Genomic DNA, 26,499 nt, shown 5'->3' on the forward strand with positions numbered 1-26,499 from the left:
TTAGGTGAAAAGCTCTTTTTTCTTGAGGCATTAAGGGAAGCCTTTATCCCTTGTGGTGTCAAATAGTTTTTTATGGTCGGTACTATGGGGATCTACTAAGAGATTGTACTGAATGTTATTAACATACGCTCTGATATTATGTCGTAACAGATAATTTATAATCATGTTCATAAGTCGTTGATGTATGGCTTCAAACACTTAGTCATTGTATTTAGTATCTCATTTCATCTTATTAGGAGCTACCATGCAAAATGTGACATAGTAACGAACACATGATTTCACAATTGGTGAAAATAACAAGTAGGTTAGATGCACATAAGTGATTTATACACCCATTTAATAAATGAATCAATACCTCATTGACTTTGAGTTCATTTTCAAGAAGATTATGTTAAGGTTACTTTCTTACCAATGGAAACTAATCATACATAATAAAAGTTTAGTCCTCGTATGTCTAGAATTTCTCTTATAAAAGGTTAAGACAAAGGATCGGGATATATATTAACACCACAAACAATAAAAAAAACATACATTTTACAAATCAATAAAACAATATTTTAATCATATTTAATTTATTTTTTAATTTTAAATATTATTATATTTTTGAGTCCTGATATATTGACATCCTCGACAGTAACACACATTCGACGTTGCAAACATGGCAATGACGTGACAGAGTAAGATTGCACGCGAATGAGCAGCGCGAGCTTCAAAATAGGGTAAAAAAGAATATATTACATTGGTTCTTAGAAACAACCGGTGTAATATTATTTTTTTTTACTCAGAATTACCCATATTACATCGGTTAAGTCATCAAACCGATGTAATATATGGCCCATATTAAAAAAAATTGAATTTTTGTTTCATAAAGAGTGAGTGGGTCATAAATGTCACATAGGTAACCACTTACAGACACACAGGTAACCAGTTTTGTGTGTGCCAGTATATGTGGAGAAACCTACATCGGCTAAGCCATCTAACCGATGTAATATATGGTTTTTATTGAAAAAAATTGATTTTTTTTCATGAAGAGTGGGTGACCATAAACGTCACATAGGTAACCACTTACAGACACACGGGGTAACCAGTTTTGTGTGTGCCAGTATATGTGGAGAAACCTACATCGGTTAAGCCATCTAACCGATGTAATATATGGTTTTTATTAAAATAAAATTGATTTTTTTTCATGAAGAGTGCCATAAACGTCACATATGTAACCACTTACAGACACACGGGTAATCAGTTTTGCGTGTGCCAGTATATGTGGAGGAACCTGTGGCTAGGTAGTTATGGTAGGGTTATTACATCGGTTAAGTCATCTAACCGATGTAATATATGATTCTTATTAAAAAAATTGAATTTTTTTTTCATGAAGAGTGGGTAATCATAAACGTCACCTAAGTAACCACTTACGCACACGGGTAACCAGTTTTGCGTGTGTCACATAAGTAACCACTTATAGACACACGGGTAGCCAATTTTGCGTGTGCTACGGGTCATATATTATAATATAGATGCCAATGTCACATCCTCACCAAATGTCATGTTTGCAGCGTCAATTAATATCACGCAAGCAGTGTCAAGTCTATGTTAGTGACAAAGGGTGTTAATAAAAGATTTTTCTATATTATTATAATGTGGTGTCAATTTTGGCTCAATTACCTATCTAGCACCATTTACTCTTTTATTTCCCCATCTAGCACCCTTTTATTTTTATTTCCCTATTTAGCACCCTTTTGTTTTTATTTCCCTGTCTAGCACCCTTTTATTTTTTATTTCCCTATCTAGCACCATTTCAAAAATAAATTAAAAAATAATAAATTAAAAAATTTGATAATTTTAATATTAAATGCATTAAAAAATAAATATTTTTAATGTTTAAAATAGTTATAAATATAATTAATGAATAAAGAAATGAGTTTCTACAAAATAAAAAAGTAATAAATTAAAAATGTTTAGTTTAAAATTATTTTTTTTAAGAATGAAGAAAATAAAAAAAATTAAACTTTACAACAACATAAAAGTTGAATCTATAAACATAAATTAGTATTTATTTTTATTATTATTGATGATGTAATCATGTTAATTTCAAGTAAAAAATACATGACATAATTATAAAAAAATCAAAGTCAATTAGTATTAATTAATAGTGACACAAATAATATTGAAGTGTTTACCCTAAATGCAAAATCCTAAAAAAAACTAATGCAATTGCTACACTTAATGCTTAAAAATAAGAAAAAAATGAAATAAATAAATAAATATAGAAAATAAAAACAACAACATTACAATAGGTCTTTCATCTTACGAAAGACTATTTGATGGAACTCATAAATGAAGAGTATTGACATGCATACACTGGTCAAATACTCTGTCCAAGTCCCCACATGAAAAGAATCTCAAAGGTGAGGCCTAAGTCAAGTCGAATAAGGACTGATATGGATATAAAAGAACAAAATGATCAAACAAAAAATATTCATATTGTCAAATATCAGGACACACAAAAAACACAGGTCCCAACATTACTGGATTGTGCACTTCTCGTCATTAATTATATTTCATTTCTAACAAACTATTTAATGTAACATTGAAGAAAATATTAAATAAATGATAATCTTTTATTTATTTTTCTTTACATGATCAACATATACTTATTTAGTATCGCCTTATATTTTTTTTTCTGTCATTCTTTATTTATTTTTTATTTTTGTTTTTATTTTATTGTTGTTGTTTTTATTTTCTATACTTATTTATTTTTTCATTTTTTCTTCTCATTTTTAAGCATTAAGTGTAACATTTGCATTAGTTTTTTTTTAGGATTTTGCATTTAGGGTAGACATTTCAATATTATTTGTGTCCACTATTAATTAATACTAATTGACTTTGGTTTTTTTTGTAATTATGTGTTGTATTTTTACTTGAAATTAACATGATTACATCATCAATAATAATAAAAATAAATACTAATTTGTGTTTATAGATTCAACTTTTATGTTGTTGTAGGGTTTAATTTTTTATTTTCTTCATTTAAAAAAAATTAAACTAAACATTTTTAATTTATTACTTTTTTATTTTTATTTTGTAAAAATTCATTTTTTTATTCATTAATTATATTTCTAATTATTTTAAACATTATAAATATTTATTTTTTAATGCATTCAAAATTAAAATTATAAAAAGTTTGATATTTTTATTTATTTTTGAAATGGTGCTAGATAGAGAAATAAAAACTAAAAAAATGTTAAAAAAATAAAAAAAATACTAAATAGAAAAAGAAAAATACTAGATAGAAAAATAAAAGTGAAAAGGTGAAGAATTTGAAATTGATTCTTAATTCTTCTTCCTCTCTATATAATCATTTCCATGCAGATGGTGTGTTCATAGAACTGTCAGTTCACAATGGCAGCCACTGCTTCTTCGAGAATCCCATTTTCTGCTTCTTCCAGAACCCCATTTTCTGCTTCTTCTTCCTACTCGGCATTCCTTAAATGCACTGTCAGATCCACCATCCTTCTCCCTTACCCAACCCTCACCAAGCCCTCTCACGCTCACCCACTCGCAATCTCATTCTGCCACCCCAGGCCTCCGGCAGCTACACCATCTGCCTTGGTCGTGTCGCCCTCGGCCGCTGACCCCTTCCTCTCGCGGTTCGCGCCAGGCAAGATGCGCAAGGGCGCCGACATCCTCGTGGAGGCGCTGGAGCGGCACGGCGTCACCACCGTCTTCGCGTACCCCGGCGGCGCGTCGATGGAGATCCACCAGGCACTCACGCGTACCCTAGCCATTCGCAACGTGCTCCCACGCCACGAGCAGGGCGGCGTGTTCGCGGCTGAGGGCTACGCGTGGTCGACGGGGTTCCCCGGCGTGTGCATCTCCTCCTCCGGCCCCGGCGCCACAAATCTAGTGAGTAGCCTAGCGGACGCGATGATGGACAGCGTGCCGGTGGTGACCATCACTGGGCAGGTCCCGCGGAGAATGCTCGGTACCAACGCCTTCCAAGAAATCCCCATCGTGGAAGTTACCAGTACCATCACCAAACACAACTACCTCATCCTCGACGTCGACGACATTCCTCGGGTCGTGAGCGAGGCCTTCTTCCTTGCCACTTCGGGCCGGCCTGGCCCAGTCCTGATCGACGTCCCCAAAGACGTTCAGGAGCAACTTGCAGTTCCTAGTTGGGACCTTCCGGTTATGCTCCCCGGGTACACCGCCAGGCTGCCCAAGCTCTCCAGCGAGGCCCAATTGGGACTGATTGCCAGACTCATATTGGAGGCCAAGAAACCTGTTTTGTACGTGGGAGGTGGCTCTTTGAACTCCAGCGCCGAGTTAAAGCAGTTTGTAGAACTCACTGGGATTCCCGTTGCCAGCACTTTGATGGGCCTCGAAACTTTTCCTATTGGCCACGAGCATTCCCTTTAAATATGTTGGGGATGCATCTTAATATATTTAATTTTCTATTTTAAATTATTGGGCTTTGTTTGTTTGATCCAACTTTTCTTTTTCTGTTTCAGCTAGGTTTTAATCTTTTTCTTATATATACACCATGTATTTTACTCTCTAGTATACAAGTGAATAAAAGTTTTTTTTATATTTATTTTTCTCTCTACAATTAGGGTTCATCAAAACCTCTCTTTCTTCATTACGATTACGTGCTACGCTATATTAAAGCATCACAAATATTCATCTTCATTTACTGTAATATGGTATCAGAGCTCTTCGAATGAAGAGTTCTACTGCGCTTCTCTCTGATTTTTATTTCCCTCTTTGTTGTTCTTGGTTATTCTTTTTTTTTTCTGTTCTCTTTCAAAATCTTGATTGGTTTTAAAAATCTTTTAGGCAATGTTTAATGAAAACCCTAGTCTTCATAGTCTTAATAGTAGTCACACTATTACATGCAATTTTTGTGGTAAATATGGTCATACTGAGGCTGTTTGTTTTCACAAAGTGGGTTTTCCTGGTAATGTTAAAACCTCAAAGTTTTCTTTTACTAGAAAAGTCTGCACTTTTTGTAATCGTCTTGGCCACACTGTTGACACCTGTTATAAAAAGCATGGGTTCCCTCCTGGCTACAAATTCACCAATTGGACATCCCAAGCCAATAATATGATTACTACTGACACTTTTTCTGAGCTTTTTCCTAAAGAACAGGATGTAAAGGGGATTCAACTTACATCACAACAGTGTCAATTCCTTACCAACATTTTGCGTCAGCAAAACCTTGAGGATCCTGCCTCTCACACTCAAATTAATCAAGTCGGCAGCATCTCTACGGATGAAATCCCCAATACTGAGCATTCTTCAACAGGTAAGTTTCTCTCTTCACTATCTTCTATAAAAGAATCTTGGATTATTGATTCTGGTGCCACTGATCATGTTTGTCACAATTTGAACGTATTTACTACTTATACTAAAATTAAACCTGTCTTAATTAGTCTTCCAAATGGCCAAACTGTTTATGCCACATATTCTGGTTCAGTACGTTTTTCTGATCAGTTTTATTTGTCTGATGTGTTATACGTGCCTCATTTTCAATTAAACTTAATATCTGTTTCTAAACTCACACACCAACTTAAATGCACTTTAACTTTCACTTCAACCCACTGCATTATACAAGACAATCTCACTCAAGAGAGGATTGGTACAGTTAAAGCCACTGCTGGCTTGTATCTTGTCACTACCTTGCCTGCTTCTAGTCAATCTAAACCGCATTGTTTTGCTCCTTTTATTAATTGTAATATCACAGACAAAACACTATGGCATTATAGACTAGGACACCCTTCACATGAAAGATTACATGTCTTAAGCAAACAATACTCTTTTATTACTGTTGATACTCATCATGTATGTGACACTTGTAGTCGTGCAAAACAGAGAAAACTTCCTTTCACTTTAAGTAATACTGTTACCTCTGCTATTTTTGATCTTGTACACTTTGATATTTGGGGACCATGTTCCATAATTTCTATGCAAGGTTTTCGTTATTTCTTGACTATTGTTGATGATTACTCGCGTTATACTTGGGTTATTCTGTTGCATAACAAATCTGAAGTGCGTCAGCACATCATTAACTTCACTGTTTTCGTTCAAAATCATTTCAAAACTAATATCAAAACGATTCGTACTGACAATGGTGTTGAGTTTGCTATGTCAAATTTTTATGCTTCAAAGGGAATTATACATAAAAAATCTTGTGTTGAAACACCACAACAAAATGGCATTGTAGAACGTAAACATCAGCACATACTAAATGTAACCCGGGCTTTACTTTTTCAAGCAAATCTTCCTCCTATTTTTTGGGAATTTGCTGTAAATCATGTTGTTTTCTTAATAAATGCTATTCCTACTCCATTACTTGATAACATCACTCCTCATGAAAAGTTGTTTGGAAAACCATATGACATTTCCTTTCTAAAAGTGTTTGGTTGTCTTTGTTATGCTAGTACCATTACTGCACATAGGAAAAAATTAGATGATAGATCTATCAAAGGTATTTTTCTTGGCTTCCCGCAAAATACAAAAGGTTATATTATCTTAAATTTAAAGTTTCATAGCATAGAGATATCAAGACATGTAATCTTTCATGAAAACCACTTTCCATATAAATTGGACAGTGGCTTGCCTAAGGACCCTAACACTTTATCTCTCCCTATTTCTAATGCATATAATTCTGCTTTTGATTTTTTTTCTGATACTGCACCTCCTGTCGAGCCATGTGCTTCTACTCCTGCACCCAATATTGTTCCTCCATCAGCCTCATTATCCTATGATCTTCCAACAAATAGTGCCTCTGCTCCTGCATCCAACATTGCACCTCCATCAGAATTATCACCGCCTGCATCTCCAGAAAGCATCTCACCCCAATTTCCAAGAAGATCAGCTCGTCTTCACCGACAACCTGCCTATCTTGCAGATTTCCACACTGCAACCAACACTGTAAGTAGTAGATATCCTATTCATAATTACTTGTCTTACAATTCCTTATCTTCCAATTTTAGAAATGTTATTTCCTCTATCAATTCTCATCCTGAACCTCGGACATATAACGAAGCCTCCAAACATGCTTCTTGGCAATCTGCCATGCAAGATGAGCTTCAAGCTCTTGCTGCTAACAATACTTGGCAACTTACCCCTCTCCCTCCAGAAAAGAAAATTATTGGTTGTAAATGGGTATATAAAATCAAATACCATTCTGATGGCACTGTTGAGCGCCACAAAGCTAGAGTTGTTGCCAAAGGGTTTACCCAACTTGAAGGACTTGATTTCTTAGACACTTTTGCACCTGTTGCTAAACTCACTACCCTCCGCCTTCTGCTTGCTATTGCCACTACCAAAAATTGGATTTTAAAACAACTTGATGTCAATAATGCATTTCTTCATGGTGATCTCCATGAAGAGATATACATGACCCCCCCACCTGGCCTCTCTCTTCCTTCTCCCCAGCATGTTTGCAAGCTTCAACGGTCTTTGTATGGCCTTCGTCAAGCTGGTCGCCAATGGTATGCCAAACTTTCTACTTTTCTTTTATCAACTAATTACTCTATTTTTGTTGCTGATCACTCTCTTTTTCTCTTAAATATAATAATGATAAACTCACTGTTATTCTTGTTTATGTTGATGACTTGCTCTTAACTGGTGATGACACGGAGGAAATCAATACAATTACTGCATCCCTTCACCATCACTTCAAGATAAAAAATTTAGGTAATCTCACTTACTTTTTGGGACTGGAAATTGCTCGCAACAGTACTAGTCTTCATTTAAGTTAACGCAAGTATACTCTTATCTCCTTCAAGAAACTGGCATGCTTGACTCTGCACCTGTGGCCACTCCTATGACTCACACCTCCCGTCTCTCTCCCGACCAAGGCTCCCCTCTCGATGCTGATGCCACTTCTCAATACAGAAGACTTCTTGGACGTCTAATTTACTTAACCAACACGCGACCAGACATCGCCTTCGCTGTCCACAATTTAAGCCAATTCATATCTGCACCCACAACTCATCATCAGCAAGCTGTCTCACGTCTTTTGCGTTACCTCAAGGGCACCCCTGGTGAAGGACTATATTTTTCTCACACTAGTTCACTTCACCTTTGTGGTTTTAGTGACTCTGACTGGGCAACATGTCCTACCACACGCAAATCTGTCACTGGATATTCCATCTACTTAGGAGACTCCCTAATATCATGGAAATCAAAGAAGCAGTCAACTATCTCCCACAGCTCCTCTGAAGCCGAGTATAGAGCCCTTGCCACCACCACATGTGAGTTACAATGGTTGTCTTACCTCCTTCAGGATTTACATCTTCCTCTCTCCCAGCCTGCAACCCTGTACTGTGACAACAAATCTGCCCTTCAAATAGCTTCCAATCAAGTTTTTCATGAACGAACCAAGCCTATCGAAATTGATTGCCACCTAGTTCGTGAAAAACTTAACTCTTGTCTCCTCAAACTACTACCCATTACTTCTGCAATGCAAGTTGCTGACATATTCACCAAGCCCCTTGCTTCCGCACAATTCTCTACTCTCAAATCCAAGCTGGGCCTGACAAATATCTACTCCCCAGCTTGAGGGCGTGTTAATATATTTAATTTTCTATTTTAAATTATTGGGCTTTGTTTGTTTGACCCAACTTTCCTTTTTCTGTTTCAGCTAGGTCTTAATCTTTTTCTTATATATACACCATGTATTTTGCTCTCTAATATACAAGTGAATAAAAGTTTCTTTTATATTTATTTATTTTTCTCTCTACAATTAGGGTTCATCAAAACCTCTATTTCTTCATTACGATTACGTGCGATTACGTACGCTACATTAAAGCATCACATCAGACAAGGAATATTCATCTTCATTTACTGTAATAATGCATGGTACTGTTTATGCCAACTATGCTCTTGATAAGAGTGATTTGTTGCTTGCATTTGGGGTAAGGTTTGACGACCGTGTCACGGGGAAGATCGAGGCTTTTGCTAGTAGGGCTAAGATTGTTCACATTGATATTGATTCCGATGAGCTTGGGAAGATTAAGCAGCCACACGTATCGGTTTGTGGAGATTTGAAGTTGGCATTGCAGGGGATTAATAGGATTTTGGAGGATATGGGGGTGAAGGGTAAGCTTGATCTTGGAGCTTGGAGAGAAGAAATTAATGTGCAGAAAGAAAAGTTTCCTTTGAGCTATAAAACGTTTGATGATGAGATTTCTCCTCAGTACGCAATTGAGGTTCTTGATGAGTTGACAAATGGGGATGCTATTATAACCACTGGGGTAGGGCAGCATCAGATGTGGGCTGCACAATTCTACAAGTACAAGAGCCCTAGACAGTGGTTGACGTCAGGGGGTTTTGGAGCCATGGGTTTTGGATTGCCTGCGGCTATGGGTGCTGCTGTTGCCAACCCTGGTGCTGTGGTGGTTGACATTGATGGGGATGGGAGTTTCCTAATGAATGTTCAGGAGTTGGCCACTGTAAGAGTGGAGAATCTCCCTGTTAAGATATTGTTGTTGAATAATCAGCACTTGGGTATGGCGGTTCAGTGGGAGGATCGGTTCTACAAGGGCAACAGAGGTCACAGCTATCTGGGAGATCCCTCTAGGGAGAATGAGATATTCCCAAACATGCTAAAGTTTGCAGATGCTTGTGGGATACCCGCTGTGCGTGTGATGAAGAAGGAAGAGCTCAGAGCGGCAATTCAGAAAATGTTGGAGACCCCTGGTCCTTATCTTCTTGATGTCATAGTTCCATATCCGGAACACGTGTTGCCCATGATTCCCACTAATGGATCCTTTGAGGATGTGATTACTGAGGGTGATGGTAGAACAAGGTACTGATTGGCAACACCAAGTGTTCCTGGTGCTTCTTTTGTAAAATATATATCAGTGTCTTCCTAGTTGCAGGGTTGGCAGCATCATAATTTCTAGTTGTTGTTTTTGGTAGTAAGAGTATTTTTTTTTCCTTTTATTTAACTTGTCATATGCAGTGGTGACTATCCCTAGTTCTATTTAACTTGTCATAATATGCAGTGGTGACTGTCCCTAGGTCTATGTACTGTACCTCTGGGTTTTGTTGTAGTAATGAGACTAAAGATAATATGCTTTGTCACAAATATAAGTAGTTGTGAAAGGAGTGTATGAGTGCTAATACATCTAAAATATAAAATTAAAATATTAAAAATAAATAATAATTTAATTACTAATTATATGAGTGCATGAATATTATATATACTACGAAAACATATGTAATATATATATATATATATATATAATATTAAAAAAATGATGTTTTTTCTTTTACTAGAATTAGTTTAGATTCACATTAAAAAATATATAATCTACTATTAATGTTTAAATTTAAGTAAACAAGATAAGAATGGTAATACTTATACTTGAACCTTTAACTCAATATTTAAAGGATAAAATTAATTACCAAGACATATCAGTTGAATTAATTTAATTTATTAAAATAAATTATATTATCTAATTGTGTAACTTAAATTTAAAATAATTATTTGATTAAAAAGTATTTTAATTATATTTTTAATTAAGAAAAAAATATTTAAAATTAAAAAAAAAAATATTTAAATATAATAGAAAAATAAGAATAGTTTGAATTAATATTTTTAAGAAATACATAAGAACACTAATTTGGTCAATTTTTAGATATTGTTGTGCTATATCATCTTCAGATAATTGTCTAGGAGTTAGACGATTTTCTTTAGTACCATCGAAGATTTTTGCATTATTTCTTCAAGAATGATCAATTAGCAAAAATTGACGATTTTTCATATAACAATTTTTTTTCCATTTGGTAAACTTAAGGACCGTGTATTTCAATTATAATAAGGATATGCAATTTTTTATTTAATACCCCATCCTTATATATATTCTATATATGGAAAAATCATTAATAGTCCACACAAATAGATGCATGTAATTGAAAGGTTTCTTTCATTGACGCATCATATGTCTCTACACCGTTCTTGTAACATCCTATATTTTTCCACATCTAATAACCATAATCTGTATGAAATATTAAAATAAATATATAAACATAATACAAATATGTTTACAACTCTTTCATATAACGTTTCAAAACATATCTCTTTTCATAAGAGTTTAAATATTTACATAAAATTAAAACAAATATTCAAAATAAAATAAAATATTTTCATCATCCAGCTCCTCACCGAGGAGTTATATCACTTGTAAAATCATCTGCTCCCGTGTAAATACATGATTATCACATATTAAAGAAAACAACCACAAAACAAAGCAAAGAGTAAGCTAGCTATTTTTTAAACTTATACTATAAATATAACTTTAAACATCCACATAAAGGCAACAATTCTCATGCATTTCACACAACCATCAAGTGTCTATCAAAATTCACAATTCATCTTTCTCATGTTAGACTTCTACTGACTCACAACACATAGACACTTGACTCTACTTCTGGAAGTATCATGTATTGAAATTAGAATCCTGAGACATTCACCTGTCATACTGCTCCCTGTGAATTCACACAGCCATGTGCATAAACATCTCAATATTTCATAATCTCATCATCTCGTATGACAAGGTAAATTCATATGACTTGAAAGACCTGTTTATATTTCAAACCGCAAACAAAGTCATATAAACCTCCATCGAGTCTCACTAACTCAATAACTTCATCTATGTGATTCCATTATATTAGTAGAGTCAGGATCATCTCATTGGATCGGGACCTGATAGATCAATACACCCTAATAACACTCTCAACACGGTATTTCCTTTCCTGAAAAATACTATGTTTTGATCACACTTTCACATCATTGCACACTTCATTTAACACATCAATACCTCATTCAATCACAACATATTTTAAACTTTCTAAACAATTCAAACACATCTCAAAATTCACTAAAACGCATAACTAAGTTCCTTTAATCATATTTTGAAATAAAATTTAGAATTTTCACTTAAAAACAATATGCAATAATAAAATAGGCTTTCAAAAGCAAAAATAAAATTTTAAGGTTTTTTTTTTATATATAGAGAATCTAGCTTGAGCGAAAATTTGCTTGCTTGAGCGAGAATGGTCTCGCTCGAGCGAGATCGAACCAGAGAGCATCCAGAATTTCATCTTAGGTCTCGCTTGAGCGAGATTCTTTCTCGCTCGAGCGAGAATGAACCCGAGAGCTTCTCATCTTTTCATTCTATTCTCGCTTGAGCGAGAATTATCTACATAATTCTGCCTAATTTCACCATTCAGAGTCAAACAAAAACAATTTCAACAACTCATTCACTTCAAGAGTAACTTGCACTATATCAACTATACAAATCAACTAAACTTTCATATTCAAACAAAAACCTCTACCATAAATCATCTGTATCAAAAACAACATTTTTCACATTTTATTTCAAATAATACCACATTACTCATAAACAATCAATCATGCAAACCAAATTTGGAATTGGTGACCATGTCACCCTCACATCCAGATCTTCTAGCCTAAGGTTCTATTGAAAATTTAAACTAGTTTTCCTTATCTGAACTTGAACATATGCTCACTAAAAGCTCCAAACCTACCAAAAGCTCAAGGGTAGCCTAACCTGCACCATAGAGTCCTGATAAAAAATCTAACTATATAACTAAGACTCTGAGCTAACAGAGATTAACCCCGAAGCTAAAAGAGTCACATGCAAAGCCTATGCAGAGACAACCTAGCAAGTTCAAAATTTGACTCAATGAGAAGAACAAAAATGAACTTACTCTATTAAAGATTTTGATCGGGCAGTCTTGTAGTATTCATCACTACCAGGAGCCTGATGGCGGACTCCGATCGTCAAACTGATGAGCGAGGAGATCAGAATCTTAGAGAGAAGGCAAAGAAAATGAAAAAGAAGTTTTTAGAGAGATGATAGTTCTTTTAAAATGAAACCTAAATAACTGAATTTATATTTATATACTCTTTTAACTTTAATAATAAAATATTGAGGTGCCATTTTAATTGTACAACTTCTACTCTAAGACTATTTTTTTCGGTCCTTACAGTTCTCCCATAATTCTTTCAATTCATCAATCAAAGGTATAAATATACATTAATGTCATCTCTAGGAGCTCTAGTACCTAAAATAAGTATTGTTATTATAAAATAAGGATCTTTCATTCACATCTAAGGTGGAAAATTGTAAGGAAATAAAACAATTGGTCACACAATATATCAATTACTCACATTTTCAAATGGATTTAAACCCTCACTTACTAGACCAAATATAATATTACGTGAAGTAGTCGCAAAAGATGGATATTGTGAGTCAAAATTCTTCCAAGCAATAGAATCAATTGAATGTCTCATTTTCCATCTTCATTAAAAAACTTATCTTTGTGCCACCTTATTTCTTTAGTCATAATATATGTCACATACAATTGTTGTAACCTTAAAGGAAAATAATGCAAAACTTTCTGAGGTAACTTTTTATGTGGTTCTTTATATTGGAAAAATTTGCAGGTTGGACAAGAAGTTGATTTCAAATAGTCACCTCGATAAAGAATACAGTCATTCGCACAAGCGTTTATTCTTGTGTAATCATGATCAAGTTCATGAATAATTTTTTAGCCTTAAAGCATGATTCAAGAACTTTATTTCCTTGTAAAAATGTTTTTGTTAATAAAGTAAGTATCATATGGATCGCTTTTATACTCAAATAAAAGACCTTTGATATTCAATAATTGAACGATAAATAATAACTTGGACAAGTTTATAATGCTTCTTCAACATTCTCTAGTAGTTTATAAAACTTCCATGTATTTCATTCATTGTATTGTACTTTGGACTTATTGTATACTTTGTTTCCTTACTTTATTTGTCTTCAATATTAATAGCACTCTCAATATCATGTAACATCGTAGGAGTCCCATCATTATAATTTTGCTTGTCATCATCTTCTTCCTTCGCTACTTCTCCATGAAGATGCCATATGTCGATCCTAGATAACATAGTCTCTTTTTATCCCAATTGTAATCAAGTGCTCACAAATTATTCTTTTAGACTAAAAGAGATTATTGTTGTACTTTTTTCATGGTCAATGTATGTATTAATTTTCCTTTCTCAAAATCGCAAATTCAATAAAGTCAATAACTCCTTCCTCACATAAAGATTATGTTCTATCAATTATTTGCATCAAACTTTTATCTAATCTCATACTTTTCTCAAATGGGGGTTGGGGCCCAGAGAAATATTGGAAGAGTTCCTCTCCCTCCTTGGTCGATTGGTCAGACAACACTTCACTTACTCTCCAAGCAAACTCCTTCCTCCTCTCTACTCGTTTCACCTCTCGGTCTTCTTGTAACTCAAACTCGGATGGTACCTGCAAAAGGCACTCCGACACTCAAGTCAGATTTAGTATATGAACTCAGTAATCAAAGCACTGTGTGATGACGTACCTGGTTCTTGGAATGTGTGCTATTTATATTACCTTAGTGGGCCTTCCTTATTGGGCTAGATTAGAGAGTTTGGGTCATGTTTATAAATACATTACATAGCTCTTAACCATTGATTAACTTGTGATTAATTCTGCTTGAGCTAATTGGATTTATGATGTCGGTCGGCCCATTGATGGGGACCGAGACATGGTTTCAGTTGTACAACTCTCACCGGTACACATATCTATTAGAGGGCTTTGGTCATGTTTAGAAATACATTACCTAGCTCTTAACCATTGATTAACTTGATTAATTCTGTTTGAGTGTAATTGGATTTATGGTGTCGGTCGACCCATTGATGGGGATCGAGACATGGTTTCGGTCGTACGACTCTCACTGATACACATGCCTATTAAAGAAAATTATTATATTAAATTTTTGAGAAATTATACAATTAAATGTGTTAAAGTTAAAATGAAAACACATAATAAAAATTCATATAATCATAGAATAATTAAAATTTTACAATTTCATATTTAGAGGATAAGAATACTATTATTTTTTATGGGATAAAAAAAATCTCTATGACCTTGTTTTGATAAGTCTATGAAATATAAAACAAATTTAACGAAAAAAAAATGAATAACTTATGAGAACTTTATCTGTCATTTTATACCAAAAAATATAGTAGTCTAATTGTAGTTTACATGTTGGCTTTATTTTACTAACTTGCATGCATTGGTTTGGATGGTAATGAGTTGGAAGACTGATTCCTCCAAACAGTGTCCAAATGCTGGTAAATGAGAAAAAAAATACATAATACATGAGGGATGTGATTTTTTTAACTTTTCTTTTTCATTTTTAATTATATAACTTTATTTTTTATTTAATGAAAATAGTTATATTATTAATAATGGTATAATTTCGCAATTCAAAGATAACTATTTAACTCCTCAACTCTTATTACTATTATAAAATTATTTACTATTCATTTTTAAAATTTATATTATTTAATATAGTAGCAATGCGAAGCTTTACATATGATTCTGGTAATATATTATAAATATTTCGATTTTATTGTACAATATTAATACATATTGTTAATTTTTTATAATTTTTTTAAAAAATAAATGTTTATAATTGTTTATAACGTTTTTTTTAATGCATATATAAACTTCAGAAACATATCTTCACCACCAATCTGGAGTATATCTTTTAATAAAATAAATGTAAATTATTTTCAATCATGGCAATTTTAGCTTGGTATGGAACTTTTTTTTTTCTGAAAACAAAATGTATTACAAATATAAACAAAATTGTTAGAAAAGTTATTATCATAAAAAAACATTAAATAGTTTTTTATTAATAACAATCATAGAAAAAATTAACCTGACAATAAAATTCTAGTAGCGCTACTATAGTGGCTATGACTTATTTTAAGTCAACAAATTATTGAAATTCTTGATGAACCTAATTCTTTATGAAAATAAACATTAAACAATAATTTTATTTGAGGATGCATGCATCTTTCTAAAAATAAAGTTTATCCTTATCTTTAATATATTTAAAATTTAAAATTTATTTAAAAAATGTTATAAATTTTGTTATTGACATTATAGTATATAACTGTCTGATTATATTTCTTAAAATATTATTAACAAGATAATATGATCATATATAATTATAAAACATATTTAATTAAGTATAAAGTTTATTATTATACATAAATGCATAAGTATAGAGAATAACAAAATGTAGTTAGTTTAAACACTTATATAAAAAAAATCATCAATAAAATCAACTGAAATAAAATTAATGGATATTTTTTATCGAGAAGAAGCGTTAATTAGTTAAGGTGAAACAAGTGGAGCTTTGGAAAAGTTGAATTGGATCGTCTGGATAATAGTCACCGAACTGTTGAGAAATACTTGACTTGACTGGAAATTTATCTAGAGAAGATTCTTCAAAGTCAGTAGGAACCATAAAAATGTAAGAGTGTGACTATATGAGTATCAAATGAGAAGATTAAGTGAGTAGTTTATAAAGAATCAATATGTATTTATAAATTTTTGGATCTAGGTTAAATATTCAAAGATAAGTTTGTTATTGAGTACCGATCATTTAGTCACTTATAACCAAATTAGTTATCATGTATATATGGATATCCGAGTTGTAGATATACATATCTTGAAAGCGAGTAACATCTTTCAATATCTCAAATTGTTGAGAATCCATCCTTAATTTAGTGGGAGACCATGACGAATGAATACTAGTAATTGATCCATTGAGTATACTCAATGATGGTCATTCCAAAGTATTGGAATTATTCTCTCTTGAAGACTATGAAATCTAACTTTTAAAGTTGAAGATAGTATTTTCAAGGTATCTTGAAAATGTTATAAGCATTAATTATCCGTTATCTCCTTGTGAAGAAGTCTTCCTCTCATTCTCTATATAGAGATAACTTGTGAGGAAGAGAAAGGCAAGCAAGGGAAAAGAGCAACATAGAGAGAAATGAGAGAATAGATATTCACCAATGTGAGATTATAAATCCTAGTTAGATACTAGAGAGACTTTGTATTCAATCATTCTTGAGTGAGATTAAGTGGTATCCTCACATAGTAAGAGAAACAAATATTGTAATCAATAGTAGAGACATTTTCTGGACTAGATTTCGTGGGTTTTTATTTCTCAATTTGAGAATGTTTCCTCAGGTTAAAAATTCTTTGTGTCATTATTTTATTTTGCTTTATTTTCTATTCTTTGTTTATTGCTTCCGCATGTACCAATTTTGTAACTACACCAAAGGGAAGAATTAATTCTAATTTTTTCCCATAGTTACAAATAAAGATATAGTATTTAGATATCTGATTATAAGAAAAAAAATACAATTATTCTCTTCGACATTAAGTTTATCAATTTTATTTTAAAAAATCTACAATAAACATTGTCATTAACATCATAATATACAATTATTTAATTATAATTATTACTTTTATTATGTATAGGTAATATATTAAAATAAATAAATAATAAAATATAAATATAATCATATTTAATTTAATATATAACCAACACCTATTTCTAAATAAAATAAGAATAAAGTGTCACTTCTACCTTTTTTCATTATATCAAATTATATATTTTTATTATTAAAAAAATAATATATAATTATAATTTAATTTTTAATTTATTAAATAATTAAAAAATACAACTATTTATTATTATATTAATTATTTTTTTAATATAAAATAATTTTTTACTTGTATTTATTTGGTTTTCTTGAAAATACAGTAGTTTTCCATTTATGAGATATTCATAGTTAGATTTTTCCAATCTTTCCTTATAAAAATATTTGAAAATGTTGTAATTGACTACTTAAAGACATCTACTACAATATCATCACAATACCGGCCCATTCACACTTCATTGTTCATTTATCATATCATATATGCCTTCTTCTACCTCACTCCCCACTATTATTTCACACCCCCTCCCCACTCCTACTTTACGTGCCCAAATCTTCAACTCAAAGCACCTTTGCCAAAAACTTCAATCAAGGTTTAAGATATCTTCCTTCGTACATTTTTCTCATGGTTAGATTTTCATTATGAAAATTGAGATTTGAATTCATTTAGGATTTAGGGCTGATCTTTCATTAATTTTGTTTCTGATTTTTATTTTTTGAATTTGATTTTGAAATATTTTGGTTGATTTATATGGCGATTAATAACATGTGAGTAGCATTTTGAGGATGGTCGAGAAAGTAGTTGATTATGACTAGTTTAGATTGTCAACATCCAAGAATAAAATAAAATTTATATTAAAAAAGAAAGTTAATTATTTTTTTTAAATAATAATGAAAGATGAGAAAAACAGAAATCCGTGAATAATAAAATTTTATGTTTCAAGATATTTAAAAAAAAATTATGTTTACTTTTACTTTTAGTTTTCTTACTTATTTCTTTTTGTTGTAAAAAAATATAATTACATGTCACTAAATATGTTTCTCGATCTATCCATGAGCTGAAACTTTTTATCTCTCAAGACAAAAAATTTAAAAAACAAAGATAACAAAAAAAACGTTTTTACTTTTCGTAGCGCCATTTCACTGTCTGCGCCCTTCTCTTTTCTTATTCTCTTTACTTTTCCACCCGCATTTCACTTTCCGCACTTCCCTCTCCTCTCACTAACTTTATTTTTCGCACCCCCATTTGTCCGCATCCCTCTCTTCTCTCCTTCATCTTTACTTTTTGTACGCGCATTTCACTCTCCTCACTCCCCCAATCCACACCCTCTTCGCTTCTCAGGACCCTCAACCCCACATTAACTCTCTCTTTCACATGTTCCTCTCTCTCTTCTCTTCTACAAGAACATAAGATGAGTAATGATACTTTGATATTCCAATATTTTTCTCTTTCATTCAACTTACAATTTCATTAATTATTATTTTCTTATAATATATTTTTTATATTTTTATTTTTATTATTATAATAGAATATTTTATTATAAAAAACAATTGTCAAGTAATTTGGCTTAAGCTTAATTTTGGAAGAAAGTAATGCGAAGTAATACCACTTTTCTCATTTAGTTCTCGCATCATTCTTCTTTTTTTCTTGAAATGAAACACATGAGAAACTGATGATTTATCACAGGCGTTGCAGAATTTTCATATCTACATTTTTACTCCACCTCTGTTGATAAGTTTCTCCATGTAAGGATGCATTATTTTCTTTATTATTGTTGCTTGCATTGTCCAAATCTTTCCCAATTCCACTACCTGTGAAGTTGAATGTGAATTCTAGGTTGGGAATAATTAGGGATAAGTTGAATTTGTATGTGATTATTTTAAGTCTTGTCAACCTGGTGGTATTTTATTACTATTACTCTTAGTGGATTGAAAAATTGGTCTTGGCATCAGTGTTTGTTTTAGAATTTATAATAAAGTTAAGAGAGGTTAGTCTGAAGCACATACTACCTTACTAAAAGTTACTATGAGCTTTATCTTTCAAATGATTTTATTTCACTATGTTCTTGTGCATATTAGATGATGGCTCTTTCTTGTTAATATTTATTTTTTCATTTTACCTGTTGATCTTTTCTGTCTTGGTTAATGTTGTTATGATATTGCTTCTGTTTTTAAATGTGTTGTGAGTGGTTTCTTTATCTTTGATTTTGTTTTAGTTAACTAGGTAATTCATTTAGAAGTGTTTGAGTTTGTTTGAAATGATAAGTTATATTTTAATGGATTAAAAAATGTGTTGTGATATATTAAAATATTTTTAGATTTGTTGAATTTGTAAGGACATTTTAATTGATTAAAAATACGCATTAATTGATTAAAAATACTTAAATAATTCACAATTTGATGATCTCATTGTTTTAATTGATTCAAAAAAATTAATTAATTAAAATGACATTTTAATATATTAAAACAATTTAAAATTAATTTTAATTTGTTAAAAACTCATTTTAATGGATTAAAAATTTGGAGTAAGGCATCAACTTCTATTTTAATGGATTAAAACATATTTTTAATATATTAAAATTGATAACTTTATATAAGAGTTATCTTAATCAATCTTTAATCAAATCAAATTAATTTGTAAAAATTTCTTAATAATTTCTAAACATTGAAAGTGGTGTTGATTGTAATAGGGTTTCACAAGTGGTAGTAGAAGATCTTGAGGAATTTATGTAAAAATTGAAAATATAATGAATTGATTTATTTAATTAGAGTAATTAGACAATTAGATGTAACTCTTGGGAGTGAACAAGTATAAATATTGACGTTATTTTCTTATCATGTATTTTGTATTGATATATTGTTTACTATTTATATTTCCATAAGTAAAATAATCATAAATATTGTATTTCAAATATTTGTAAAACTTATCTTACAACTCTTCTTATCAAGGATGAGTTGGAGTCGTCTAATGTGAATGTCAGAACTAAGTGAATAAATTGACTTCTTCGAGAAGAGTTGTCAAGTTTTATGATTCAAAATCGAATGGTGATCCATATGTAAAAACTCTCTGATGCTCAAGTTAGTAAGAATTATAAAATAATTGAATAAAAATAAATAAATAATAATCACTAGTAAAAGATACTCCCTAAGATTATATTTAAGCATATAAAATATCTGAAGTTAGCAAAATGTACTACATGAATTTTTTCATGTGAATTAGTTATTTTTCAGTATGAACGAGATATATAGTAACTACCGTTGAGATAATTAATATCTATGATTTCATGGTCAATAAATGTTCCATACCTTTCGGTACTAGGTACTACAACAATCTTGATTAATTTGATTTAATAAAGTTTAATAATCTTTTATGAAATATTTTGATTGTTTAATTAACCTTCTTCCTTCAACTTAGTCCATATTTCTAACAACAGTATGCAGATAACTAAATAACTAAAGAACTACAATTCTAAAATCTAACTGAACGTTGTAATACTAACCTTAAAAAATTAAATATATATAAATGTAAATAACAAAATAAAAAAAAATAAAAACATAATTTGAAGAAGAGAAGAAAAGGTGCCTTTTTTCACGTGAGTAGTGCATAGTGACATGGACAAAATGGTGGCGATGGCAGAGAGAGAATGGGAATGAAAAGGGAAGAGCAACTTCAAGCCCAGAAAGAATAGAACCGAAATGATGACACAGTTGGAGGAGGAGTGACACATTTTGCAGCAAAATTAAGAGATACAATGAGAGTTCCTATTAATAATCGTTCATCTTCATTTGATAATTGTCATAGTTTCCTCGTAGGAAGATAGGTCTTTAGGTTTAGGTTTTGTAAGAAGAAAGAGATAGAGAGAAGGAAGAATTGTAGGGCAAAGATGAGGTCCACATTAGGAAAGTGGCAATGTCGTTGATAGCAAGCACATGAGGTGCCAACCATTGGGTTTGGGGACCACAAATATACATACACAACACACTATTTTGCTTCCGTTCTCAATGGCTTTGGCTTAAGTACAAACCCCACCTTCCATGCAACCCAATTACAAGAAACATGCAGCACAATACAAATATGGCAATTTGTTTCTAAATAAAAAAACACCATCATAATTTAAAAACCCCTTTTCTTTCTTGTAAGCTCCCAGCGGCCCCACTTCCATCACCTCCTAAAACTCATTCTTCTTAGCCTATTATAGAGGAAAGAAAAGTGACCACTCACCGCTGTAGAATAATGCTATAGGAACCTAGAGAAATACCACGTGCCTTCACAAAAAAGAAGCCAGCACAGATACATCTTTTGAAAAGCAGAAAAAGAACAGAGAGAAACGAATATCCAGTATCTATTATTCTCTTAAATGATGCTTATGCTGCTTCCAGAATATCATTTACTTCTCTGTATACCAAGTAAAACCGCACTGCTTCCTTCCAAAAACTCTTATACTAGAACCTTCGTCATTTCTTCCTACCATTCTGCTTCCTTAAGTCTGCATATACTCACCACAGGGAACACTTTGATTTTCCTGACATCACCTACTACTTATGCCCCCATCCAGCCCTCCACCCCCGATAAAAACTAGCAAATTACACCTCCTTATAATAAGATCCTTTGCTTCCCCTCATTCCCTGCAAAAAAAAAAAACAAACACCAGTTTTGTCGCTTCGTATCCTCAAAGATATGCTGAAGCGTATTGTCCTGCCCTGCAGAACCTCTGTTTTACTCAAAATTTTGGTCCCTTGTCCATAGTATCCCTTCATCAGCACGACTACAACTCACTGCCATCCTCTAACCTCTCCTAGTTAGCCCCGGTATCGTGTACATGACGTGAAGTTGCCACTTCTCAGCAACATCCCCCACCTCAGCAGCTTAGCTTTTTCTTTCGGTTTGGGTGGGTGGGGACTACCAAAGCTTCCATTTAATGCATCAATACCACTAAAGCCTTCCATTCAAAAAGGGAACCACAACCATCATATGCTGCATCTATATATCTGTGTAAGTATATTTGTGTGTTTTAGAGTGAAAGAACCATCTAAATTATAAATAATATTTGACATGGGTTGACACACTTTTGCTCTTGAACTTGGTTGAGGTTTTCTAGTCCAAAGAGATGTGTGAGGATGGATTTAGTTTTACGTTACCTCCACTCTCAAATCCGAGCTCAACAATGTGAAGAGTGTGTTTCCTCTTTCTGATGCCATTTTCGCATGTCTCGAGTTGTTGGACTTGTCAGCTGATGAACTCAGCTGGTCCATTTCTGCAGTTGAAAGTCCCCAAGGTATCATTTTATCTCAAGGTTCTATAAAACCAAACAAATTCTCCATGATTCTCTCATATATAATATCATTTATGTTACTTAGAATAAAGGGTATACGTATGTACATAATATTTGTGGCATGGCAAGGAAGCATAACAGGACTGGGAATCTGAGCTCTGATTTGAGCACATGGCTAAGTGCTGTACTTGCGAACACAGACACGTGCATGGAAGGTTTAGAAGGTACAAGTGAGAGTGTGAAGGATTTGATATCAATGAAATTAAGGAATCGACATGGTTGCTCCAAAAGCTGGTGAACCAAATTGTCAACCACCACAGCACCAGGGTTGGCAACAGCAGCACCCATAGCCGCAGGCAATCCAAAACCCATGGCTCCAAAACCCCTTGACGTCAACCACTGTCTAGGCCTCTTGTACTTGTAGAATTGCGCAGCCCACATCTGATGCTGCCCTACCCCAGTAGTAATAATAGCATCCCCATTTCTCCATTCATCAAGAACCTCAATTGCGTACTGAGGAGAAATCCCATCATCAAACGTCTTATAGCTCAAAGGAAACTTTTCTTTCTGCACATTAATCTCTTTTCTCCAAGCTCCAAGATCAAGCTTAACCTTCACCCCATATCCTCCAAAATCCTATTAATTCCCTGCAATGCTAAGATGATTGTTTACATTGATATTGATTCCGCTGAGCTTGGGAAGATTAAGCAGCCACACGTATCGGTTTGTGGAGATTTGAAGTTGGCATTGCAGGGGATTAATAGGATTTTGGAGGACATGGAGGTGAAGGGTAAGCTTGATCTTGGAGCTTGGAGAGAAGAGATTAATGTGCAGAAAGAAAAGTTTCCTTTGAGTTATAAGACGTTTGATGATGAGATTTCTCCTCAGTACGCAATTGAGGTTCTTGATGAGTTGACAAATGGGGATGCTATTATAACCGCTGGGGTAGGGCAGCATCAGATGTGGGCTGCGCAATTCTACAAGTACAAGAGGCCTAGACAGTGGTTGACGTCAGGGGGTTTTGGAGCCATGGGTTTTGGATTGCCTGCTGCTATGGGTGCTGCTGTTGCCAACCCTGGTGCTGTGGTGGTTGACATTGATGGGGATGGGAGTTTCATAATGAATGTTCAGGAATTGGCCCTGTAAGAGTGGAGAATGTCGTAAATAATTTAAGAGTTTATCATTCACTTTAGAATTTGGTCATTTTGTTTTGATCTCATCACTGTTAGCATTAAACTCAAAGTCTTTAGCCGTCATCAGTTTTATTTTAGCATCTGAATAGACAATAATTATTATCTTTAATTCTAGTGTTGAAAGTCATTTATACTATGATTTAAATGTAAATTATAGTATAGGTTTTATGAGAGAGAAGGTAGAATTTGAGAAGTCTATTGTAAGACTATTTAGAGAGATTGTATTCTTATTTGAAAAATAACAGTGAAATAAAATATATATTTTCTGTTCACAAATATCTTGCTCTGTTTTATTCCCTCAACACCAACAATTGGTATCGGAGCTATTTTCTTGAGGGATCTGTGAGGTTAGTAAAGTGCACCAATGGAAGGAGGATCAAATTTTTCAGCAATGGCACCACCTGTCTTTGATGGAGACAGTTATCAAATGTGGGCTGTTCGTATGGAGACCTATCTAGAAGCATTGGATTTATGGGAAGCTGTAGAAGAGGACTATGAAATTCAGTCCCTTCCAGAAAACCCTACGGTGGCACAAATAAAATCACAGAAAGATAAAAAGATGAAGAGATCAAAGGCAAAAGCATGCCTATTTGCAGCTGTATCTCCTATGGTATTCACAAGGATAATGTCCTTGAAGTCAGCAAAAGAAATCTGGGATTACCTCAAGGCAGAATATGAAGGTGATGAAAGGATTCGGGGAATGCAAGCCCTGAATCTAATCAGAGAGTTTGAATTGCAGAAAATGAAGGAGTCGGAATCCATAAAAGAGTACTCAGACAGACTTCTAACCATTGCCAACAAAGTGAGGTTGCTGGGATCTGTGTTTAAAGATTCAAGAATTGTGGAAAAACTGTTTGTAACAGTTCCAGAGAGGTTTGAAGCCACCATAACAACCCTGGAGAACACAAAGGACCTATCAAAGATTTCTCTTGCAGAGCTCTTAAATGCTTTACAAGCACAAGAACAAAGGAGAGCCATGAGACAAGATGGAGCAATAGAAGGAGCCTTACTAGTCAAACATGAAGGTGGCTGGAGAAACAAAGGTAGAAATTATCCTCCTTGTAAGCATTGCAACAAGTTAGGTCATCCACCGTTTAAGTGTTGGAGAAGACCTGATGCTAAGTGCAACAAGTGCAATCAACTTGGGCATGAAGCAATTATTTGTAGAAACCAAAGTGAACAACAAGATGTAGATGCTCAAATTGCAAATGAGGAGGAGGATGTGCTTTTCGTTGCAACTGGTTTTTGCAGCAATATTTCAAGTGCATCTTGGTTAATTGACAGTGGCTGCACCAACCACATGACACATGACAAGGAACTCTTCAAGGAATTGAGAACTACTGATGTTAAAAGGGTGAGGATTGGAAATGGTGAACACCTGGCAGTAAAAGGAAAAGGCACAATAGCTATCACAAGCTATAAAAGTATAAAAATCATTACAGATGTTCTTTTTGTGCCAGAGATTGATCAAAACCTTTTGAGTGTTGGTCAATTGTTGGAAAAAGGCTATAAGGCGATGTTTGAAAATAAACATTGTTTAATCAAAGATGTTGATGGCAGAGATTTGTTTAAAGTTGAAATGAAGGGAAAAAGTTTGGCTCTCAATCCAATGGAGGAGGAGCACATTGCCTTTAAATCCAAAGAAAATGTCACAGAAATTTATGTACCTGACTTGAAGAATAATATTCTCAGTATGGGAAAATTATTGGAGAGTGTTGAAGCAAAATTTGATAACTTGGAAAAAAGATTTACAAAATTGGAAGAAAAATATGTTGATATGGAGAAAGACAAGGAAAGTAGAGTCAATCAAGTTGAAGAACTCCATTTGTTGCTTTTGACACAAAAAGAAAAGGTGAATGAATTACAATTCAAATTAAAAGCCCCTTTTGGTTCATGTGTTTTACTTGAAAATAATGGTTTTGACTTAGGAGAAGACCATAAATGGAATGGTGTTGAGACATCATCTGAAAGAGAAATATGGTATAATCATTATCTTCGAAGCTCATTGAAGTCAAAGTCTTTCTTAAATCCTTTTAATTCAAAGGGTGAAAGTGGAGAAGATTTTGTTTGGAAAATTAAAAGTAATTCAATTCAAAATTCTGCACGGATTGATGCAGTGAAGGAAAATATTGGAGGCAGTGTGAGCGATGACAATCAGAAAAGCAACAATCTGAATGAATAATATGAAAGGTTTGAGTTTAAGGGGGAATTTGTTAGCATTAAACTCAAAGCCTTCAGCCGTCATCAGTTTTATTTTAGCATCTGAATAGACAATAATTATTATCTTTAATTCTAGTGTTGAAAGTCATTTATACTATGATTTAAATGTAAATTATAGTATAGGTTTTATGAGAGAGAAGGTAGAATTTGAGAAGTCTATTGTAAGACTATTTAGAGAGATTGTATTCTTATTTGAAAAATAACAGTGAAATAAAATATATATTTTCTGTTCACAAATATCTTGCTCTGTTTTATTCCCTCAACACCAACAATCACCAAAAGGTTGTAATTCAAAACGTTGTACTTCCATATTTTTTTTTTTTTTGTCGTATTAGTTATCATCTTTCAATGTTAAAGTTAGCATACAACTGAAAAAGAGAAAGTAAGAGGCACATGTTATGTTTTTTTTTTATCAAAGAATAAAATATCCCAACCCTTATACATG

At 33.0% G+C, this 26,499-nt stretch overlaps 2 protein-coding genes and 1 pseudogene across 3 annotated transcripts; all 3 read left to right on the forward strand.

The window, feature by feature from the left end:
* The first annotated feature begins 3,399 nt into the window (after nt 1-3,399).
* Nucleotides 3,400-9,824, forward strand: LOC137822423 (acetolactate synthase 3, chloroplastic-like; annotated as a pseudogene).
* An 11,895-nt stretch (nt 9,825-21,719) lies between these two features.
* On the forward strand, nt 21,720-26,321 carry LOC150025295 (uncharacterized). Of its 2 annotated transcripts, XM_090294711.1 has the most exons (3): nt 21,720-22,361; nt 22,468-22,644; nt 22,771-26,321. In XM_090294711.1, the coding sequence occupies exon 3, from the start codon at nt 24,199-24,201 to the stop codon at nt 26,014-26,016; it is 1,818 nt and encodes a 605-aa protein (XP_090150837.1). In that variant the 5' UTR covers nt 21,720-22,361; nt 22,468-22,644; nt 22,771-24,198; the 3' UTR covers nt 26,017-26,321. The 2 variants fall into 2 exon arrangements, with proteins under 2 accessions (XP_090150837.1, XP_090150836.1); XM_090294710.1 differs by having other exon boundaries at nt 22,468-26,321.
* LOC137822424 (acetolactate synthase, chloroplastic) lies at nt 23,302-23,787 on the forward strand. The gene has a single exon (XM_068627311.2). It carries the CDS (start codon nt 23,302-23,304, stop codon nt 23,785-23,787), a length of 486 nt encoding a protein of 161 aa, XP_068483412.2.
* Nucleotides 26,322-26,499: the final 178 nt, after the last annotated feature.

The sequence above is a fragment of the Phaseolus vulgaris genome, chromosome 9, assembly GCF_051622355.1.
Source record: "Phaseolus vulgaris cultivar YP4 chromosome 9, ASM5162235v1, whole genome shotgun sequence".
NCBI lineage: Eukaryota > Viridiplantae > Streptophyta > Magnoliopsida > Fabales > Fabaceae > Phaseolus > Phaseolus vulgaris.